This window comes from Lissotriton helveticus, chromosome 5_1, assembly GCF_964261635.1.
Source record: "Lissotriton helveticus chromosome 5_1, aLisHel1.1, whole genome shotgun sequence".
Taxonomy (NCBI): domain Eukaryota; kingdom Metazoa; phylum Chordata; class Amphibia; order Caudata; family Salamandridae; genus Lissotriton; species Lissotriton helveticus.
In genome coordinates, this window is record NC_136065.1 from 1974473186 (window position 1) to 1974491713 (window position 18528).

The following is an 18528-nucleotide window of genomic DNA, read 5'->3' on the forward strand; positions in this document are numbered from 1 at the left end:
GAAAAAGAGACACTCATCGGTTGTGTGACCTCATTATTCATTAAAAAAAACCTCGCAACGAGCTCCCACAGGAGCTCGACAAGCAAACGATGAGCAGGTCATGGTGAGGTGATGAAGCATGCTGCTGGTGGTGGGTGAGCAACCCCACCCTTTTTTAAGGAAAATTTTGCACGAGGTACAACAAAAAATAATGGTAATTCATTTTCCCTAAGTCAGGGCAGTCTTCATTTTAACTAGCACCGTCCTTACCCGATAACTTTGTGTTGAGTGTGATGTGGAAATTCAAAGTGCTGTGGGCACCAGAAATCGTTTTTGGCAACATGGAACAGAGCTGCTTCAAATGGGTGCGAAGCCAGATCAAACAGCAGTTGGATCATCCTGAACAGTCAGGACGGGAAGGCTGCTAGCATCACTTATGGAATGCAGACCCATCCTGTTTGAATGGAAGGACTGAAATCAGTAGTGGTACAGTAGAATATTGAAGCACGGCTTACAGCTGGCGGAACTGAGACAAAGGTCCACACCAGATGGATGACACTCCCCTAGACAGGCAACTGTGAAAAGGCTAGCCCACACTTTTAATCCCAGGAGACTGGTGTTGTTTCTGTTTCATTTCTGGAGCAGACTTTTAAAAAAACATGTATTTCCATTTGCATGGGGTTTGGAAGGTGCTGTTATCTGACTGGCTGACACTCTGTGGCCTGGTAGTCCATAAAGGGGGGGAAACCTTTTAGTCCAGCGCTTCCCGTCTGATGGAAATGAGGTTGAACTTAGGGGGCATAAGAACTGGATGAACAGGCACTATGCCTCCGAGCAAAGCCAGGGAGATTTCCCAGAGGATTTCAATGTCACAGTTCCTTCTCCATCAGTTGCGGACAAGCAGAAGAAGAGGAGTTGCCAGACCCAGGCCCATATTTCCTTTATGGATTGTGATTGGGCAGAGACTGGCAATTTGCAATCAAGGTCTACAGATCCCATAGGTGAGTTATTAGGCACTGCAGAAGCACATTCAACTATGACGGGTTTCTTCTCATAGGCCATGGGCCGTAGAGATGGCCTCACACCTTTCCTTTCTTAGAGGGAGATCATTGGCACAACCGTTACACTTACTGTATGTGCAATCCAGAATGAAAGCCCTTTGTCTGTTCAACAAATCACTAAAAGCAGTGTGGCCACTCCTGTACAAGCAGTGCAAAGTAGTATTTGGAGCAAACACAAAGAAGTGCTTTCATGCCACCTAAAATGAGTACCTATAGAGCGCAAGAGAGGAGTGACAGAATGAAAAAAGACCCAGCCATAAGGGAAAGAGAAGTGACCACAGCCAAATTTTATTTTTGAAATAGTTCTGGCAGTACTGCTGAAGTGCATGCTACAGACTTGTGCTACTGATTTCAGAATTAACATAAAATAAACATGTCAACTGGCCTGGTCTCATACTGAGGTGTCAGAGCAGGGCGTGCTGACATTAATCGATTATTTCACTGTCTAGACTTCAGCAAACTTGTTTTGGGGTTAAGGCAGAAAATCAGTGGGTAGAACGTGCACCAGCAACACGCAGAGGTCTAAACTGCCTGATATAGACACAAGAGATGTTACAATCAAGTTTGCATTTTGTAATTCCGAATATGAAGATTGCAGCCCGCCTTAAATATGTTTTTAATACTAAAATGCATCTTTATGAAAGGTTTTAGTAAATGCGGCTGCTGTACCATTTCTGCCTTCTATAAATGGAAACAAATTCGGAAGAGAGAGAAATGACGGTGGGTGGCGTCGGGGAAGGCTACATAAAAGAAATTTAAAAAAAAACCAAGGCAGCATGGGGGAGGTAAACAGCAGCAATGCTGACACTAATGGTGCCACTACAATATCATTATAAGTTCACTGTGTGTTGGGGAAAAGAAACGTGTCACCAGGTCATGACAACCGGCAATGAAGAGGAAAGGGGCATGGAGGACACACACAGATGACAGAAAGTATTACTAAGCGATCAGATGTTGGCATTGGTCAATAAATTATAGTGAGATCATGGAGTGACATGGGGAAGTGACAGGGTGACATATGGGCACTGGCAAAGACAGAAATGTGGCATGACCAAGAGGTCAGACAGATCAAATAGTCATATGCTGGTATATCGAGGTAGTGAAAAAACGGAGTCTGGCCCTGGGACGGGGGGCAGCTGGACCAAAATATACCAGTAAAAGAAAGAATTGCTAGCCCTCCCACTTTAATTAGTCTCTCTAAACTCTGAGACTACAAACAAAAGCAAGTCAATTTGTTTGTATGGGTAATTTTATTTAACCCTTTTATTCATTATTTTGATAGTATTTGTCTTTTTCATAGGCAAGAAGAACACTTTATATACACCTGTACACAATACAAAATACATTTATACATATTTACAACTACTATACAAATAACACATATGTAATCAATCAAACAGTTATCCACAAACTTCTTTTGCAAAAAATATATATATAGAGCAATTCTATCTCTCCAAATAATTAATCTTTGTGAGATCGTCAAGCCACTATTAGACCCATAAGGTGAAAAAAAGGCAACAGAAATCGAATTTAATTCACAGTCAATTCCAACAAAATGCGTGAACCCTTCAAGGGCAGATATTTTGTAGTGTCTGTCTGCCGTTTGCCTTGCCGACGCGTTTCGAATCTGTAATTAATCACAGATTCTCCTCAGGGCTCTTTCATTGTATTCAATCTATGCAAAATAAAACGAAGTTTGTTTTAGTGCTTGAGACTTAAATGTTAATAACCCCCTAGATTAGCTGGACTTAACTAAACTGGTTACCTTCATGAAGATGCGGTGGGCTCTCGTGGTCCAATTGCTCACGAGGGGCTATGCGCCACAGAAAATCAGTGGAACAAAAGGTATGTTCTGGAAGAAAATTAATTCATATGCTTACTCAGCCATCCGAGGCAAGAAAGTGTGACTGGCAACAGACCTAAAAGTACCAAATCATACCTCTGTCAAGTATGGCAGTGGATGCTGTGCTAGATCCTCACTTTGTTCGATATACTTCCTAGGAGACATGAAAAGTACAAGGGTCGCGCTCAGTGTTGGCATTAATTATGACACCGTATTCTCGTGAAGTGTGGCAGGGGTGTGGGGTCACATACCTATAGTTTTCGTGAAGAGCGCAGGGCGTGGGTCGCCATGCCGTTATTTTCTTCTCTTTGTCGAAAACAGTTTCAATCAATGGCGGGGACTCGAGTTTCTCCCCGTTGTTTACAACCGCGCCTGGTCACTCGCGCTGTAAAACAGGAAAAGAATTCCTTAGTTACAGACACGGCATAATTCCAAAGCGTTGAAATGAAAACCCGTTCAGAGCCTCTCTGACACTCACCTCTCTCATCGGTTGCCGGACCAGGAAATGCGAACACTTTGGCAGCCAAGTGGCTGTGTGGGGCTCCTACATCAAAGTGAGCCAGAAGCTTAGCATTATGGATATTGTAGGAAGTATATCGAACAAAGTGAGGATCTAGCACAGCATCCACTGCCATACTTGACAGAGGTATGATTTGGTACTTTTAGGTCTGTTGCCAGTCACACTTTCTTGCCTCGGATGGCTGAGTAAGCATATGAATTAATTTTCTTCCAGAACATACCTTTTGTTCCACTGATTTTCTGTGGCGCATAGCCCCTCGTGAGCAATTGGACCACGAGAGCCCACCGCATCTTCATGAAGGTAACCAGTTTAGTTAAGTCCAGCTAATCTAGGGGGTTATTAACATTTAAGTCTCAAGCACTAAAACAAACTTCGTTTTATTTTGCATAGATTGAATACAATGAAAGAGCCCTGAGGAGAATCTGTGATTAATTACAGATTCGAAACGCGTCGGCAAGGCAAACGGCAGACAGACACTACAAAATATCTGCCCTTGAAGGGTTCACGCATTTTGTTGGAATTGACTGTGAATTAAATTCGATTTCTGTTGCCTTTTTTTCACCTTATGGGTCTAATAGTGGCTTGACGATCTCACAAAGATTAATTATTTGGAGAGATAGAATTGCTCTATATATATATTTTTTGCAAAAGAAGTTTGTGGATAACTGTTTGATTGATTACATATGTGTTATTTGTATAGTAGTTGTAAATATGTATAAATGTATTTTGTATTGTGTACAGGTGTATATAAAGTGTTCTTCTTGCCTATGAAAAAGACAAATACTATCAAAATAATGAATAAAAGGGTTAAATAAAATTACCCATACAAACAAATTGACTTGCTTTTGTTTGTAGTCTCAGAGTTTAGAGAGACTAATTAAAGTGGGAGGGCTAGCAATTCTTTCTTTTACTGGTATATCGAGGTAAACACAAGCTCATTGGCAGATTAAAAAAAGCCAGTCACGGTGACTTGAAGAGGTTACTTGGAAGTCACACAGTGATACTTGGAGGTAACAAATGGCCACAGGCTGGCATGGGGTGGGTCAGGAAGAGGCAAAGGGTGGCACAGAGAGGTTACAAAGGAGGTAAACAAGAGGTCAATGGGTTACATGATGTAAGAGACCAACTGAAAGCAAGTAAGGAGGGAAGGCACAAATCTTATTAACACAAGGGGAGGTCACATGATGATAGAAGGGAGCACAAAAGATCACAATATGACACAGGGCGCACGGCTGTTGGTGATTTTCTCCACTTTTTCCCCATTGCATGCTCGTCTTAAGGCTTCCATCAGCTGTGAAAAACAAATTGCACAATTAAATGAAATTCCAGGGAAAAATTGACCAATTTGAGAAAGTAAATTTGCATAGACATAGACTTTGCGAATCCCAGGAGTGGATGGTCTAGAAAGATTACCATAGCGATACAAATCCCTCCACCTCCAGACCTGCACAGGTGAGATGCATTGGTACAAGCTCCTCGTCTTTGAGTGTCTCAGTGGGCCAGATTCTTGCTTCGGAGTAGATTAGTGAACAGGACAATCGTATAGAGTGTCTTGTTTCTTTGTGTATCAGTGGGCTACCACGTAAATACAGAGCCCCATCTCCATAGATAGATGGCTTGGAAAACTGACAGAAGGATACTGGCACTACTAGGACTGCTTTAATGAGGAGCCTGCCCAAGGATACAAAGCATTTTGTCAATAGTAGGAGATGGCTTCAGGTCCCAGCACTAGGATGGCGCATTTCTTTGGTCTTGGTTGATATCTAAGGAGCTTGGAAAAGGGACATAGTGCATTTCACCTCTGTCAGTGGTTGGTTGGATTGAGGTACTAAGACTTGGGGGACTGGTACAATAGACGAGAGCTACAACTCATGCAGACGATGGCTAAGGGGAATGGCTCAGCAATGCAAAACAACTTGACTCTTGGACTTGATTATAAAAACAATTTTCACGGTGTGACAGAGCATTTCACTTATGACTGTATGGCTCGGGGATTTTTATTTGAATAGTGTATCTCTTCTAGGACACCCAGCCATGGAATGGCACTGTAAATGATGAGGATTTCTGGAACCTGTTGTCAAATGTTTTTGTATCTCACACGATGAACCACATGGCCCAGAATGCCTTGTGATATGGACTGGTCTTGCAGCACTGTAGCCCTCTCAGAAATCTATTATACTCACATCCTTCTCATGGGGGAATCCGCCAAGCTCCAGTTTGGAGAAAACCAGTTGACCATTTATCTCAATTTCAAAGGCTCCTAAAATAAAACAAAGTAAACATGTTCCAGTTAGGGGATTACTGATTGTAACTGTGTGCCAAGATGCATCACCAAAGTCGGTAGGGTTATATTTATGCTTATAATATCGAAATAATTAATGTGTTCAGTGAAGAAGCACACCTAGGAGAAACAAGTCTACCTGTCTCTGAATTACTGATGTAGTTAACACCCAGCGCGACAGCCAAGCCAGGTCCCTAGTTCATGTCAGGGCGCCACTGCCTGCTTACGCCTTGAACTACCTGCACCTGGTTGGTCCATGCCTGGGAGAAGAGGCTTTTTGGGTCCTGGATTTCCTCTTGGTGTTAGGCTCATGCCTGGGAGGGATAGACTGTTTGGGGCCTGGATTCCCAGTTTCTATATTGTTCATGCCTGGGGACGTATAGCTGTTTGGGCTCCACGTATCTGTGTGTTGCATTAAAAGAGACATTGCCTGGATTGGATTCTCAGTCTCTAAAAGACCATGCCTAGGAGGAACATATTGGTTGGACCCTAGATTCCTTGTCTGTGTATAGCTCATGTCAGGAAGGGGCAGTCTGGTTGGCCTGGATCCCTTAAGTCAGGGAAATAGATGCCTGGGAGTTCAGGCTGGTCATGCCCTGTATCAGTATAGTTCATATCTGGAGGCGCAACCTGCTATGGAAGGGACGGGTTGGTCGGGCCACTGGATTTCCAGTATCTGTATGATTTGGAAGGAGGGGTGGCTTGTCTCTTTTGCAAATGTCTGTGTGCTCTCTATACTACATGGAGGCATAGCATAGTGACGTATTGGATTCCCAATCTCTGTAAGGTACATGCCTGGGAAGCACGATGGCTGTGCCCTGGATTCCCTTTATCTGTACAGTTCATTCCTGGGAAGGACCTTGATTCCATGACCCTGGAGAGTACATGACTGTAAGATGTGGGCTGGTTAGGCCCTGATTTCTAGGTATCAGTCTAGCTCATTTCTGGAGGCACAAAGTGCTTGGGCTTGACCCCTTTCTTTGTATGGTTTATGCCTGGAAGATACAGGTGGATTAAACTCACATATTTGTAGGACTGATGCCTTGATGTGCCAGCTAAGCGGCTAGGGACCGTATGCCTCTGCATCATAGCATGTGCAGGGAGAAGCATGCTGCTGGAATCACCAGCAGGATGGGCAGGCAGAGCTCTGGGTTTATGTCATCTGTGTGCATAAGCAACTGAAGGGCAGGGTTTTTTGGGCAACTGATTCCTTGTACATGTATGGGAGCATGTCTAGTGGTACATGCTCCCATACATATTATGTGCAAAGCTACCCTACCCTGGGCTCCTAATATGTGCCATGCTAGCATGCCTGGTCTCCGGATATGAGTATGATGTCATACCAGGAGACACACTGGTTTAAGTCGTATATTTTCTCTATAGGTATTGTCCGTAATGACTGCCCCCTGGGTACCCTGTATATGAATATTTAATACTTGAGCTAGACAGACTAACTAGATTCCTGGATTTTCTGTATTTGCAACACACCTGAAGGAGACAGCATAGTGGTAGTTTGTATAGTGCATGCCTGAAAGGTGGAGGGTGTCTAGTTCTGTGTCTAGATGGTAGCATGCCTGGAATGGAGATGCTCTACATTCTATGCAGCAGTACGGTTCACCACTGAGAGCAACAGGCTCTTCTGCGACTCAGTGACTCCATATGATCTTGATGAGTGGTGCTTGTAAACCATCAACACTGTCACACATGGGCCAAGAACTGAAGTCTGCACAGGAATAGTGAGCTGGCACACTCACCTGTGTCACCGGAGCGCGACTCAATGGTGACATCTGGGAATTCCTCCTTCACTGAGCTGACCAGTTCCAGATAATGGGACTCGAACCCACAGTGTTCACTAAAGAAAGAAACAGACATCAGATGACATTACCCTCGTGATCATTCCTTGATTATTTGTACATACCCAGCGCCTGCCTAAATGGTTGTCAGAGCCTGTCACCGCCTGCGGCTGCAGGAAATCCCAGCTAGTGGAGATGGAAGGAGTGCAGAATAGCAGAGTAATTATGGAGTTTAAAATAGTTGTGGCTGGAACCAGAGCACTGATGGTGAAAGGAGCTCATTTTCTTGCTTTGCAACCAATATGTATGTTAGACACCCAAACAATAAGCAGGGGGTGGAAGGGGTGGAACAGCTGCTCCCTTGTTCAGATATAGAACACCTTTGTGTTAGCTCAGAGAATTGAACGCTCACAGCTTTAGCTTGCGTCTAACCAGCAGCTCACAGGTTCTAGCTCTGTGAGTCATGTCTTCAATCCTTCCAAAGCTCAGAAAATTAGTAAGACTAAGTTATGGACACTAAGTAATACCTGTAATTTACAGTGCTTTGAAACGAAAAAACTGCAGAAGCATGCACTATATAAAAGCATGCTATTGTTATTTTTATGACCAAATCATTAAAATTCTATAGGGAAGTCGATGGAGAAGAATAAAAGAATTAGAAAAACCAACACAGGACAGACTGGCTTCCGTCAAGCAAAGAGTCTACTGTGGCCATGCTACTGTGCATGAGTTTGTATGCGAGGTACATATATATTGGTAAGTGACAGGATCTGTTCTGGGCATATCTGCATTTACCATGATGACCTGGGGCAAACTGAGTGCTGGGATGTGAGGCAGGGTGCTCCCACCCTTTTTTTGTTTAAAAAAGGCTCCCATGAGCTATTGAGCTCACGAGCGCCTGTGCCCAGTGAGTGGTACAGAGACCTGAGAAACCTTTGGGCAGCATTTCCAGCATCCCTAAAAGAATGTGCTGCTCTCTAGTGAAGAAGGACAATTATCCTGAAACATGTGTCTAGACATACACAGCACTGGCTGCACCAACAAGGCTGAAAAACTAAAGCCTGCCACCGAAGTATGTGTTATCATACACTGCATTAACCATGATGCATTGGGGCAAACTGAGTGCTGGGATGTGAGGCAGTGTGCTCCCACCCTCATTTCGTTATCCTTGGAATGAGCGCTTGAAGCTCAAATGGCCTTTTTACCACCTGATATTCACCTGCTATCCTTCCATGTCACTAGAGGCATGTCCTCCACTCTTGCAGATGACCACCCACCATATTTAAAGATCCCAAATACCTTGCGGGGACCTCTCATCTGTGAAGGGAGCCCCAGCAGTAGCAAGCATTTTGCCTACTACAAGTCAATCATCAGTGAAGCCCTCCACCAAAATAGGGCCCTCTTCAAGGTAATCAACCAGTGTATAATTATCACAGCTATTCCCCACTCAGCCACTCACAGGAGAGGTGTGTTGTAATCAAATAATACCTTAAGAACCAAATCTGACAGCATATCAATGGTGCAATTCAACAATAACTTGCCATTATTACATCCAACTGGATTGGCGCCACCACCACCACCCTCTCTGCTCATGAAATGGTTATATTTCTCCTGAAAGTCAGGTGTCGCAGCTAAGGGACAAGAATACAAGAGCAGTTGGCTGTTTGGGCTGGACTGAGAAGACAAGGGCAGTTGACTGTTTGGGCCTGTTCGGGTCAGGCCTAGAGCCAGGGATGCTACCCAATTTTCACTTACGAGCTACCACCATAAGCCCTCCACATCCAAAAACATCTAAACACATTATCAGCAAAGGCATTCTACTCAAGCACCATAAACAAACCTTATACAGATTTCAATGTGTATTAAACCAATACAAAACCCCACAACCCACACCTACACACAATTCTACCCCTACAACAACGCCATGGCATCTGCATTCTCACACAAAACACAACTCTGACCTATACCATTAACACATCCACACATCACCAGCACAACACAAAGCCACATTATACATAATGTTAATGCATACAGACACACACTCCCTGTTCAAACAAAACACCAGCTCTATCCTCAGCTCCTAACAGATCCCTTTTTATCATGACAAAACCTATACTTAGCCTTTCATCACACCAACCACCAACACCCCCACCTCTTTTTACCAATTACTCACAACCACACAATTCTTACACTACTCTACCACACACATCACGTAGAATTATCTTTTGCACACTAACTATAACACACTCTGATACCTTTGGGTCTAGCTAGCGCTACATAAAACTCTAAATAAATAAAGTTCAGTGATCAAATCTAACACAAACACTCATGTCTCTTGTCCATCCACTTTTGCACACCACATACTCTTCTCCAAAACACATCACCACCCCTATACTATTTAAATACCACTCACCAACAGCACTGCACATAAAAATCTTTCACAGAAAACCACTACATCAATATCTCCTCTCACTACTCTAAAAAACAAAACACACAAATCTTAATATGTTATATTCCTTACACATATATTCCCTTAGAATGCAATCATGTATCTATATATTTATTATTTTAGTCGTATTGTACAAGAAAATAAATACTTTTGAAAGCTTTACCCTGTCCTACCATCACCCTACACCTCTATCAATTGGTCCTCCATCTTCACTCTTTCGCATCCCAACCCCTTTCTACTACTATTATCTCCAAAATAACTGTTCCTAGACTCCTCCCTCCTCTAAGCTTCTGTCTTACCCAAATATCAGTTTACTGCTATGATCTACCAAACAACCCTACTATCTCTCCTTTGACTCATCCAAAACCTCATTTTTCAACTCGGATTCTTTTTCTCCCCACTCCATTTCTACAGGCTCTTCCCTCCTCCATCTCCTCTTTACTCATCCCAGATCTCAACTTACTACTCTGATCTCACAATCAACACTTATGGTGTTCTTCCCTCTTTTATCCCTCCATTACTTTATTCAATCCAACTAACAGACTTACATGCCCTCCGCTCAAATTAACTGGTACCTCCCTATACTAATACTTAACTCCTATTTTCCTATACTAATCCACCACTAATCCTTTTGGGTTCCAGAGTAGCGTGCGACTTGCCGAAGAGCGCTTTGACGCCTCGTTAGGGGTAGTAAGTGCTATGTAAATACAATTACAATATAATTTGCAGGCAATGTCATCCAGTCATTGTTTGTGAAGGATATCTCTGGGTTTGGCCGGTTACCGCTACTAAACATTGTCAGAGCACTTATAACCCAAAGCATCTGCCTGGACACCTTAAGACTGGCTTGAACCTCCCACTGTTGAACACACCCAACTTGAACCAAGATGTTCTCACTAACAACTGCTCAATCACATTCTTGTTAAAGATATTTGAGAAGGCTGTTGACAGACAGTTTCATGAGAGACCACATTCAATGCCCTTCTGTATAACTACCAGTCCACATTCAGACCACAGACCAGCGTGGTAGATGACACCATTCACATCTTTGACAACTGTGTCACAGCTGCTCCAGCTGCTTGACCTCTCTACACAAGATGTCCCCATCATTTACCGAGCCACGGTTGACACTCGTGCTGGCGAATGGGTTTTGATGAATCATCCTGCAGGGATTCACTTGCTATTTGAAGACAGAGTCCAACCAGTTAAGAAGGGTCTAATCCTCTCACCAGTGTTGTAAAGCCCATTTGAGTCCTTACACCTAGCAAGGCTATCAGGATTTACCAGTTCATGGACAATACTTGCCTGAACGTGAAAGTATCCTCTGGCCAAATAAAGGACATACATGTATATCCAATGTGTTCCTTAAATTGAACCCCTTCAAGAATTTGTATATGTTGACAGTAGGAGCAAGGACAGAAATTGCTTACAAAAATTCATCTGGATTGTTCCATACTTGACTAATTAAAGGGAAAAGTGCCTGCTTCCACCTTGACACCAATCTCAGCATCAACACCTGAAACTAAATACTACCTAGCTCCTGCATACGAAAGCACAGCCATTCTTTCCAGAAGCTGACTTTACAAATGCCGTCCAAGAACTAATTCTTTTGCATCTTGATGGAGATAATGTCCTGCAAACATAGCAACACAACTAGATGATGGGCGGAGTGCTGAAACGAGTCAAACACTCACATTCGCCCCCAGTCACAGATCTGGGTTGATTCCATTGTTCTTTTCCTCACCATTACACACCCCAGTTTGGATCCAGTCATATGCAAATCAGTCTTGACCCTGCTTCTCATGAGAACATCTTGAGGAAGTACTCACCATTATGCAGAAAACCGATACACCTGGGCAGCACATCTCTAGAATAGCAACAGTGCATGGAGCACTTTCAGTGGACATGTATATTTGTCGAGCTCACTAGAGGAACAAGCATTTGCAATGCAATAGGTCTCGCATTAATTAAGTTTGAGCTATTGGCACTGCTAAATATTGCAACACCAATTGCAACAAAAGTCTATAAATTGTAGGCCACAAAAAGTGTATTTATTTTTGTAGCAATGGTGGCATGCTGCACTTTAGATGAATATGTTTAAAACTAAAATGCGTCATACTGCGATTGCTTCAATAGTTAATTGTGGATTTGTTAACAATTGATGTGTGCACTGATGGCTGGTGGTGTGTGCGCCTGTAGAAATTGTGCACTTATGGCTGGTGGTGTGTGTGACTGGTGGAAGTGTGCACTGCCGGCTGGTGGTGTGTGTGCCTGGTGGAAGCGTACACTGACAGCTGGTGGTGTGTGTGCCTGGTGGAAGAGTGCACTGACGGCTGGTGGTGTGTGCCTGGTGAAAGCGTGCACTGACGGCTGGTGGGGTGTGCCTGGTGAAAGCGTGCACTGACGGCTGGTGGTGTGTGTGTGCCTGGTGAAAGCGTGCATTGACGTCTGGTGCTGTGCGCCTGGTGGAAGCGTGCAATGACGACTGATGGTGTCTGTGTCTGGTGAAATTGTGCACTGACGGTGTGGTTGTGTGGTTATGTGTCTGGTTGTATGTGTGGGTGTGGTGGTGTGGGTGTGGGTGTGGTTGTGTGGGTGTGGTTGTGTGTGTGGTTGTGTGTGTGTGGGTGTGTGGTTGTGTGTGTGGTTGTGGTTGTGTGTGTGTGGTTTGTGTGTGGTTGTGTGTGTGGTTGTGGGTGTGGTTGTGTGTGTGGTTGTGGGTGTGGGTGTGGTTGTGGGTGTGGTGGGGTGGTTGTGTGTGGTTGTGTGTGTGGTTGTGTGTGTGTTTGGGTGTGTGGTTGTGGTTGTGTGTGTGGTATGTGTGTGTGTTTGGGTGTGTGGTTGTGGTTGTGTGTGTGGTTGTGTGTGTGTGTGTGTGGTTGTGTGTGTGTGTGGTTGTGTGTGTGGTTGTGGTTGTGTGTGTGGTTGTGTGTGTGGTTGTGTGTGTGTGGTTGTATGTGTGCAGTTGTGTGTGCGGTTGTGTGTGCGGTTGTGTGTGCGGTTGTGTGTGCGGTTGTGCGTGCAGTTGTATGTTGGACATATTGTAAGTGAATGTGGAGTGTTGCCAGTTGTGGGGGCAGGGAGTATCACAGACGGAAGCCCTCGAGCATCGCCCAGCCACAGTAGCACCCCTGCGATTGAACACAATAGCGAGGCTTTGTTATCAGTGGGGAAAGTGCACACAGGACAGGACACATAGGACAGTGCACAGAGGTGGTGCATCCAGGGCAGTGCACACGGGACGTGCACACAGGGCAGTACACATGCAACACTGTTCAGAGGTGGTGCATTCAGGGTAGTGCACGCAGGACCATGCACACAGGAAGGTACACAGGACGATGCACTCATGACGTTACACACATACTGTTGCACACAAGCCAGTGCATACAGGACAATGAACACAGGAGGGTGCACACTGGGCGGCTGGTGTGCAGCTCTGGCGACTGACCAGCTGCATGCGAGCTAAATGTATCACGTCTGAAGTGTGACTGGGGAAGAGGAGGTGGGGGGTGAGCACGGGGCCAAGGTTGTGTGTCTTACACTGAATAACCTTGCCTCCAAGATGAAGCATTCTGCCTTTTAATGTGCTAATTACTGACTCACTTATAAGAGAGATTGAAAGAAACTGCTTAGTCCGCTTTAGCCAGAAATGTAGAGACTAAAAACTGTGCCCCCACCTACACAGACACACAACGGAAAGGTGCTGCACGCAAAGCCAATAAGTCTCGCATTTGGGGCCTAAAAAGTGTTTAGCTAGAGTTATTGGTTTAGCCAATTTGTTTAAGCTGTAAGGGCTAAGACACTGTTAAATTGCCCAGCAAGTCCTAATTCAATAAACAAAAACAATCCTAGTAAAAAACGGTGTGTTTCTCCAGTAAGTATTCCATTGCCTGAGTACGTTTTATTCTTAATTATAAATAAATTCCTATCACACTATCATTCCAGCTAAGCACAGTCCGAAGTATGTATTGAAAATAAACTGTAAATGCAATCAGCAGTGTGTGTTTATTTCCAAAAATCGTTTCTTATATAAAAATTCCAATGGTTGGGCATGTGTAGTTCTACAATATAAATACATTTAGAAACCTGGCTCGTATTCCAGAATGGGTCGAAATCCTATTATCAATCAATAGCCTACCCCCTGGGAAAGCAACCGGGCTGGACGGTATTCCCGTCGAATTCTATGCTAAATTTTACAAACCACTAAAGGGAATTTTAACAACTTTAATGACGCATATATTCATGGGGGGGCAACCACCAGGCTCTTGGGCTATGGCTAAAATTGTAGTTTTCCCGAAAAAAAACAAAGACCCTTCACAATTGGGATCATATCGCCCGATCACATTAATTAACTGCGATTCAAAAATATATTCAAAAATATTGGCAACCAGATTGGCTCAACATATACACAAAATTACTTTTCCACGCCAACACGGCTTCATTCCGGGCCGATCAACCGCCGATCATGTCCAGAGAGTCATCACACTCTTCGACATTACAGAAGTGACAGGAGACCCAATGGCTCTACGATTATAAGACGCCGAGAAAGCCTTTGACAGGGTCTCCTGGCAGTATCTGTGGATAGCAATGTCGAGGTGCGGTATCGGGGATCGTTTAATTAAAGCTACCCGCATGTTATACACAAACCCGGAAGCGGTTGTCTCAATTAACGGAGAGATGACCGAGAGTATCAGAGTAACCAGAGGGACAAGACAGGGGTGTCCTTGCTCTCCGCTACTGTTCGCTATATTCATTAATCCTTTTATTCTTAGACTAGAATCCAACACGGCTATACCCCCAATTAAAAGCATCAATGGCAGCACCACAATTTTAGCCTATGCTGATGACATAGCAATAGTCACTGGAGAGCCCAATGTAGCTGTGAAAGCAATGGAAGAAGACGCCAAACAATTCGGGGAAGTCTCAGGATACAAGCTCAATCAGGGAAAAACCTAGATAGTAGTCAATAAAAAGATTACATATCAAGACGACCGGGTAGTTACCAACGCCATATACCTGGGTGTAAACATAACAGCAGACCTAGACAACCTAGTTAAAATTAACCTTGAACCCCTCATAAACCAAACAAGTAAAAACCTCAGGAGAATTGACAATCTTCATTTGACCTTAGTGGGGAGATGCAATGCTATCAAAATGCTATATCTCCCAAAATTCTTATATTTCTTTCGGACCATTTGTCTAGATTTCACCTCACAAATATTTTCAGATATAGATAACCTATTCTCACAGTTCATAGGGAATTATAAAAATCCACGTAGGGCACTCAAATATACTACACTCCCCAAAGAAAGAGGAGGGCTCTCACTACCGAATTTTAAAACATATTGGTGGGCCACTATACTACAGTATAGCAAATCACTACTGACTATGCATAACACTCCGGAGCGCGAAGACCCGATCCCGACACCGCAGGGCTTAATATTAGGTAGTGAAACACAAGCACATCTCTGGCGATTAACCTATATTTGCTACTACAAAAAAGTGCGATTTAAAACCTTAAGGGGTGTATACTCAGCCTGGAACAACGTCCGAAAGCTTATGGGTATTTGGAGATTTTCTTACTACACAACGTTAGTGGGAAATGCCAATCTCCCAGAAATTTTTAATGACGCATGCATGATCAGGTGGCAAAGGGCAGGGATTACCCAGTGTGGTAATCTCTAATCCAATACAGGATTCAAATCATTTGATGAACTGAAAACAGAATTCGGATTAAATCAATCAGATTTCTTAAACATTTTACAAATTAGAGATTTCTTATTGAAGAAAGGGGGAGGCACGGCAAAATTTGGAAAAATCGACTTAATTGACACAATAACTCTTAACAGCACAATAAAGATTGGAGGTATATATAACAACCTTATATCCACAATACCCGATGACATGCAAAAATATATAACAAAATGGCACGAAAAATTAGATGTGGGAAAAGATACCTGTGAGAAAGCACTCATGGCATCCCAACTATGGCTAATGTCGGCCAACCTTCAAGCCCAATATTATAAAACCTTTTTCCAGCTATATTATACCCCGAACAGGATTGCCAAATGGGGGCCTGGGAAAGGTACAGAATGTCCTCGCTGTAAGCAGTACGAGGCAGACATTGCACATATATTCGCAACATGTGTCACACTAGGTACTATACGTAGGGAAGTCTCCACCTTTTTATCTAAAATCTTTAACATGCAAATCGAAATAACAACGGCAGAAATAATGCTTGGCCTAGATGTTCAAGTTCAAGTTCTGGCATTTATATAGCGCACTACTCACCCAGAGGGTCTCAAGGCGCTAGAGGGAGGGGTTCATTATTTGTCGAATAGCCAGGTTTTCAGTTCTTTTCTGAAGGAGATGTGGTTCTGAGTAAGGCGGAGGTGGGTGGGGAGTGAGTTCCAGGTCTTGGCAGCCAGCAAGGAGAAGGATCTGCCACCCATGGTGGATTTTCGGATGCGCGGGACTGCGGCAAGGGCTTGATTGGATGATCTTAGTTGGCGGGTGGGATTGTAGAAGGACAGTCGGGTGTTGAGGCATTCGGGTCCTAGATTATAGAGGGCCTTGTGTGCGTGGGTAAGAAGGCGGAAAGTAATTCTTTTGTTGACGGGAAGCCAGTGGAGGTTTTTTAGGTGTCCGGTGATGTGCTCTTGGCGCGGGATGTCTAATATGAGTCTCGCTGACGCGTTTTGGATGCGCTGGAGTTTTTTTTGTAATTTTGTTGTAATTCCGGCGTAAAGTGTGTTGCCATAATCCAGTCGACTCGTGACCAGTGCATGGGTGACAGTCTTTCTTGTCTCGAGGGGGATCCAGCGGAAGATCTTTTTGAGAATGCGAAGGACGTTGAAGCAGGAGGACGAGACGGCGTTGACTTGTCTGGACATTGAGAGAGAGGAGTCTAGAATGAAGCCAAGATTACGTGCATGGTCTGTGGGTGTGGGTGCTGAGCCCAAAGCGGAAGGCCACCAAGAGTCGTCCCAAGCTGAGGGGGAGGATCCTAGGATGAGCACCTCCGTTTTGTCTGAATTGAGTTTTAGGCGGCTCTGTTTCATCCATTCGGCTACTTCTTTCATACCTTCGTGAAGATTGGTTTTGGCGGTGTTGGGGTCTTTGGTGAGGGAAAGGATTAGCTGGGTGTCGTCGGCGTAGGAGATGATGTTGAGGTTGTGTTGACGCGCGATAGAGGCGAGAGGACTCATGTAGACGTTGAAGAGGGTGGGACTGAGTGAGGATCCTTGAGGTACGCCGCAGATGACTTCGGTGGCCTCTGAGTAGAATGGGGGAGTCGGACTCTCGGAGTTCTCCCAGCTAGGAACGAGATGATCCAGTCCAAGGCTTTTCCCTGTATGCCGATGTTGTTGAGGCGTTGTATGAGGGTGCTGTGACAGACAGTGTCGAAGGCGGCGGAAAGGTCGAGTAGAATGAGGGCCGCTGTTTCTCCGTTGTCCAGGAGTGCTCGGATGTCGTCGGTCGCCGCAATGAGGGCGGTTTCGGTGCTGTGTTTGGCTCGAAATCCGGATTGAGATGGATCAAGGGAGTTGTTGGATTCAAGGAAGGCGGCGAGTTGGCTGTTGACGGCTTTCTCGATGACTTTGGCCGGGAAAGGGAGGAGGGATATGGGTCAGTAGTTTTTCAGTTCTGAGGGGTCTGCTGTGGGTTTTTTCAGAAGGGCGCTGAGTTCAGCGTGTTTCCAGATTTCTGGAAAGGTGGCAGAGTTGAAAGAGCAGTTGATGACATCGCGGAGTTGGGGTGCGATGATGGAGTCAGCTTTGTTGAAGATGTGGTGGGGACAGGGGTCAGAAGGCGAGCCAGAGTGTATTGACTTCATGAGGCGAATGGTGTCTTCAGTGGTGATTGGGTTCCAGGCGCTGAGGTTGTTAGTTGGAGGAGTGGGATCCGAAGGGGGTGGGGCGGGTTGATCACTGGGAGTATTCTTGAAGCTGTTGTGGATGTCGGCAATTTTGTTGTAGAAGAAGGAGGATAGCGCATCGCAGAGGTCTTGGGAGGGAGTGATGTCGTTGGATGCTGCGGTAGGGTTGGTGAATTCTTTGACGATATTGAAGAGTTCCTTGCTGTTATGAGAGTTGTTGTCGAGACGGTCCTTGAATGCTGATTTCTTGGCGGATCGAATCCGTTGGTGGTGTTTGCGGGTGGCTGTCTTGAGGGAGGCCATGTTGTCTGAGGTTGGGTTATTTCTCCAATTCTTCTCCAGGGTGCGGCATAGCTTCTTGGATTTTTTAAGGTCATCATTGAACCAGGGAGCCTTTTTGCTGGATGATTTCAACTGGTGCTTTTTCAGGGGTGCTAATTCGTCCGCACTGTGGGTAATCCATTGCCTGAGGTTGGTGGCCACTTGGTCTGGGTCCATTGCTAGGGTGGGAGGGTTTTGGTTGAGTGATGTGAGGAGTTGGTCGGTGGTGATTTTGTTCCAGTTTCTCCGGGGAATGGGTTGTGGACGGTTGTGGGTCAGGGTGGTTTTGTAGCTGAAGTGAACACAGCTGTGGTCCGTCCAGTGGATAGCTGTAGTGCGATCGAAGGAGATGTGCTTGCTGGAGGTGAAGATAGGGTCGAGTGTGTGTCCGGCTGTGTGAGT

General features: G+C 44.7%; 1 protein-coding gene across 2 annotated transcripts in view; it reads right to left on the reverse strand.

The window, feature by feature from the left end:
• Positions 1-1297: 1297 nt before the first annotated feature.
• The window catches only part of MIEN1 (migration and invasion enhancer 1), a 66105-nt gene continuing 48874 nt past the window's right edge, over positions 1298-18528 (reverse strand). The window contains exons 2-5 of one of the 2 annotated variants that reach the window (XR_013595078.1): positions 7439-7536; positions 5587-5663; positions 3986-4694; positions 1298-2825 (exon numbers count right to left, since the gene is read on the reverse strand). Coding sequence is in view for 1 of the 2 variants with exons in the window: in XM_078645661.1 (XP_078501787.1) it covers positions 4611-4694; positions 5587-5663; positions 7439-7536 (259 nt within the window). In the remaining variant the exon portion in view is untranslated. Of the gene's footprint in view, positions 4695-5586; positions 5664-7438; positions 7537-18528 lie in introns of both variants that reach the window. The other variant, XM_078645661.1, reaches the window with a different exon arrangement.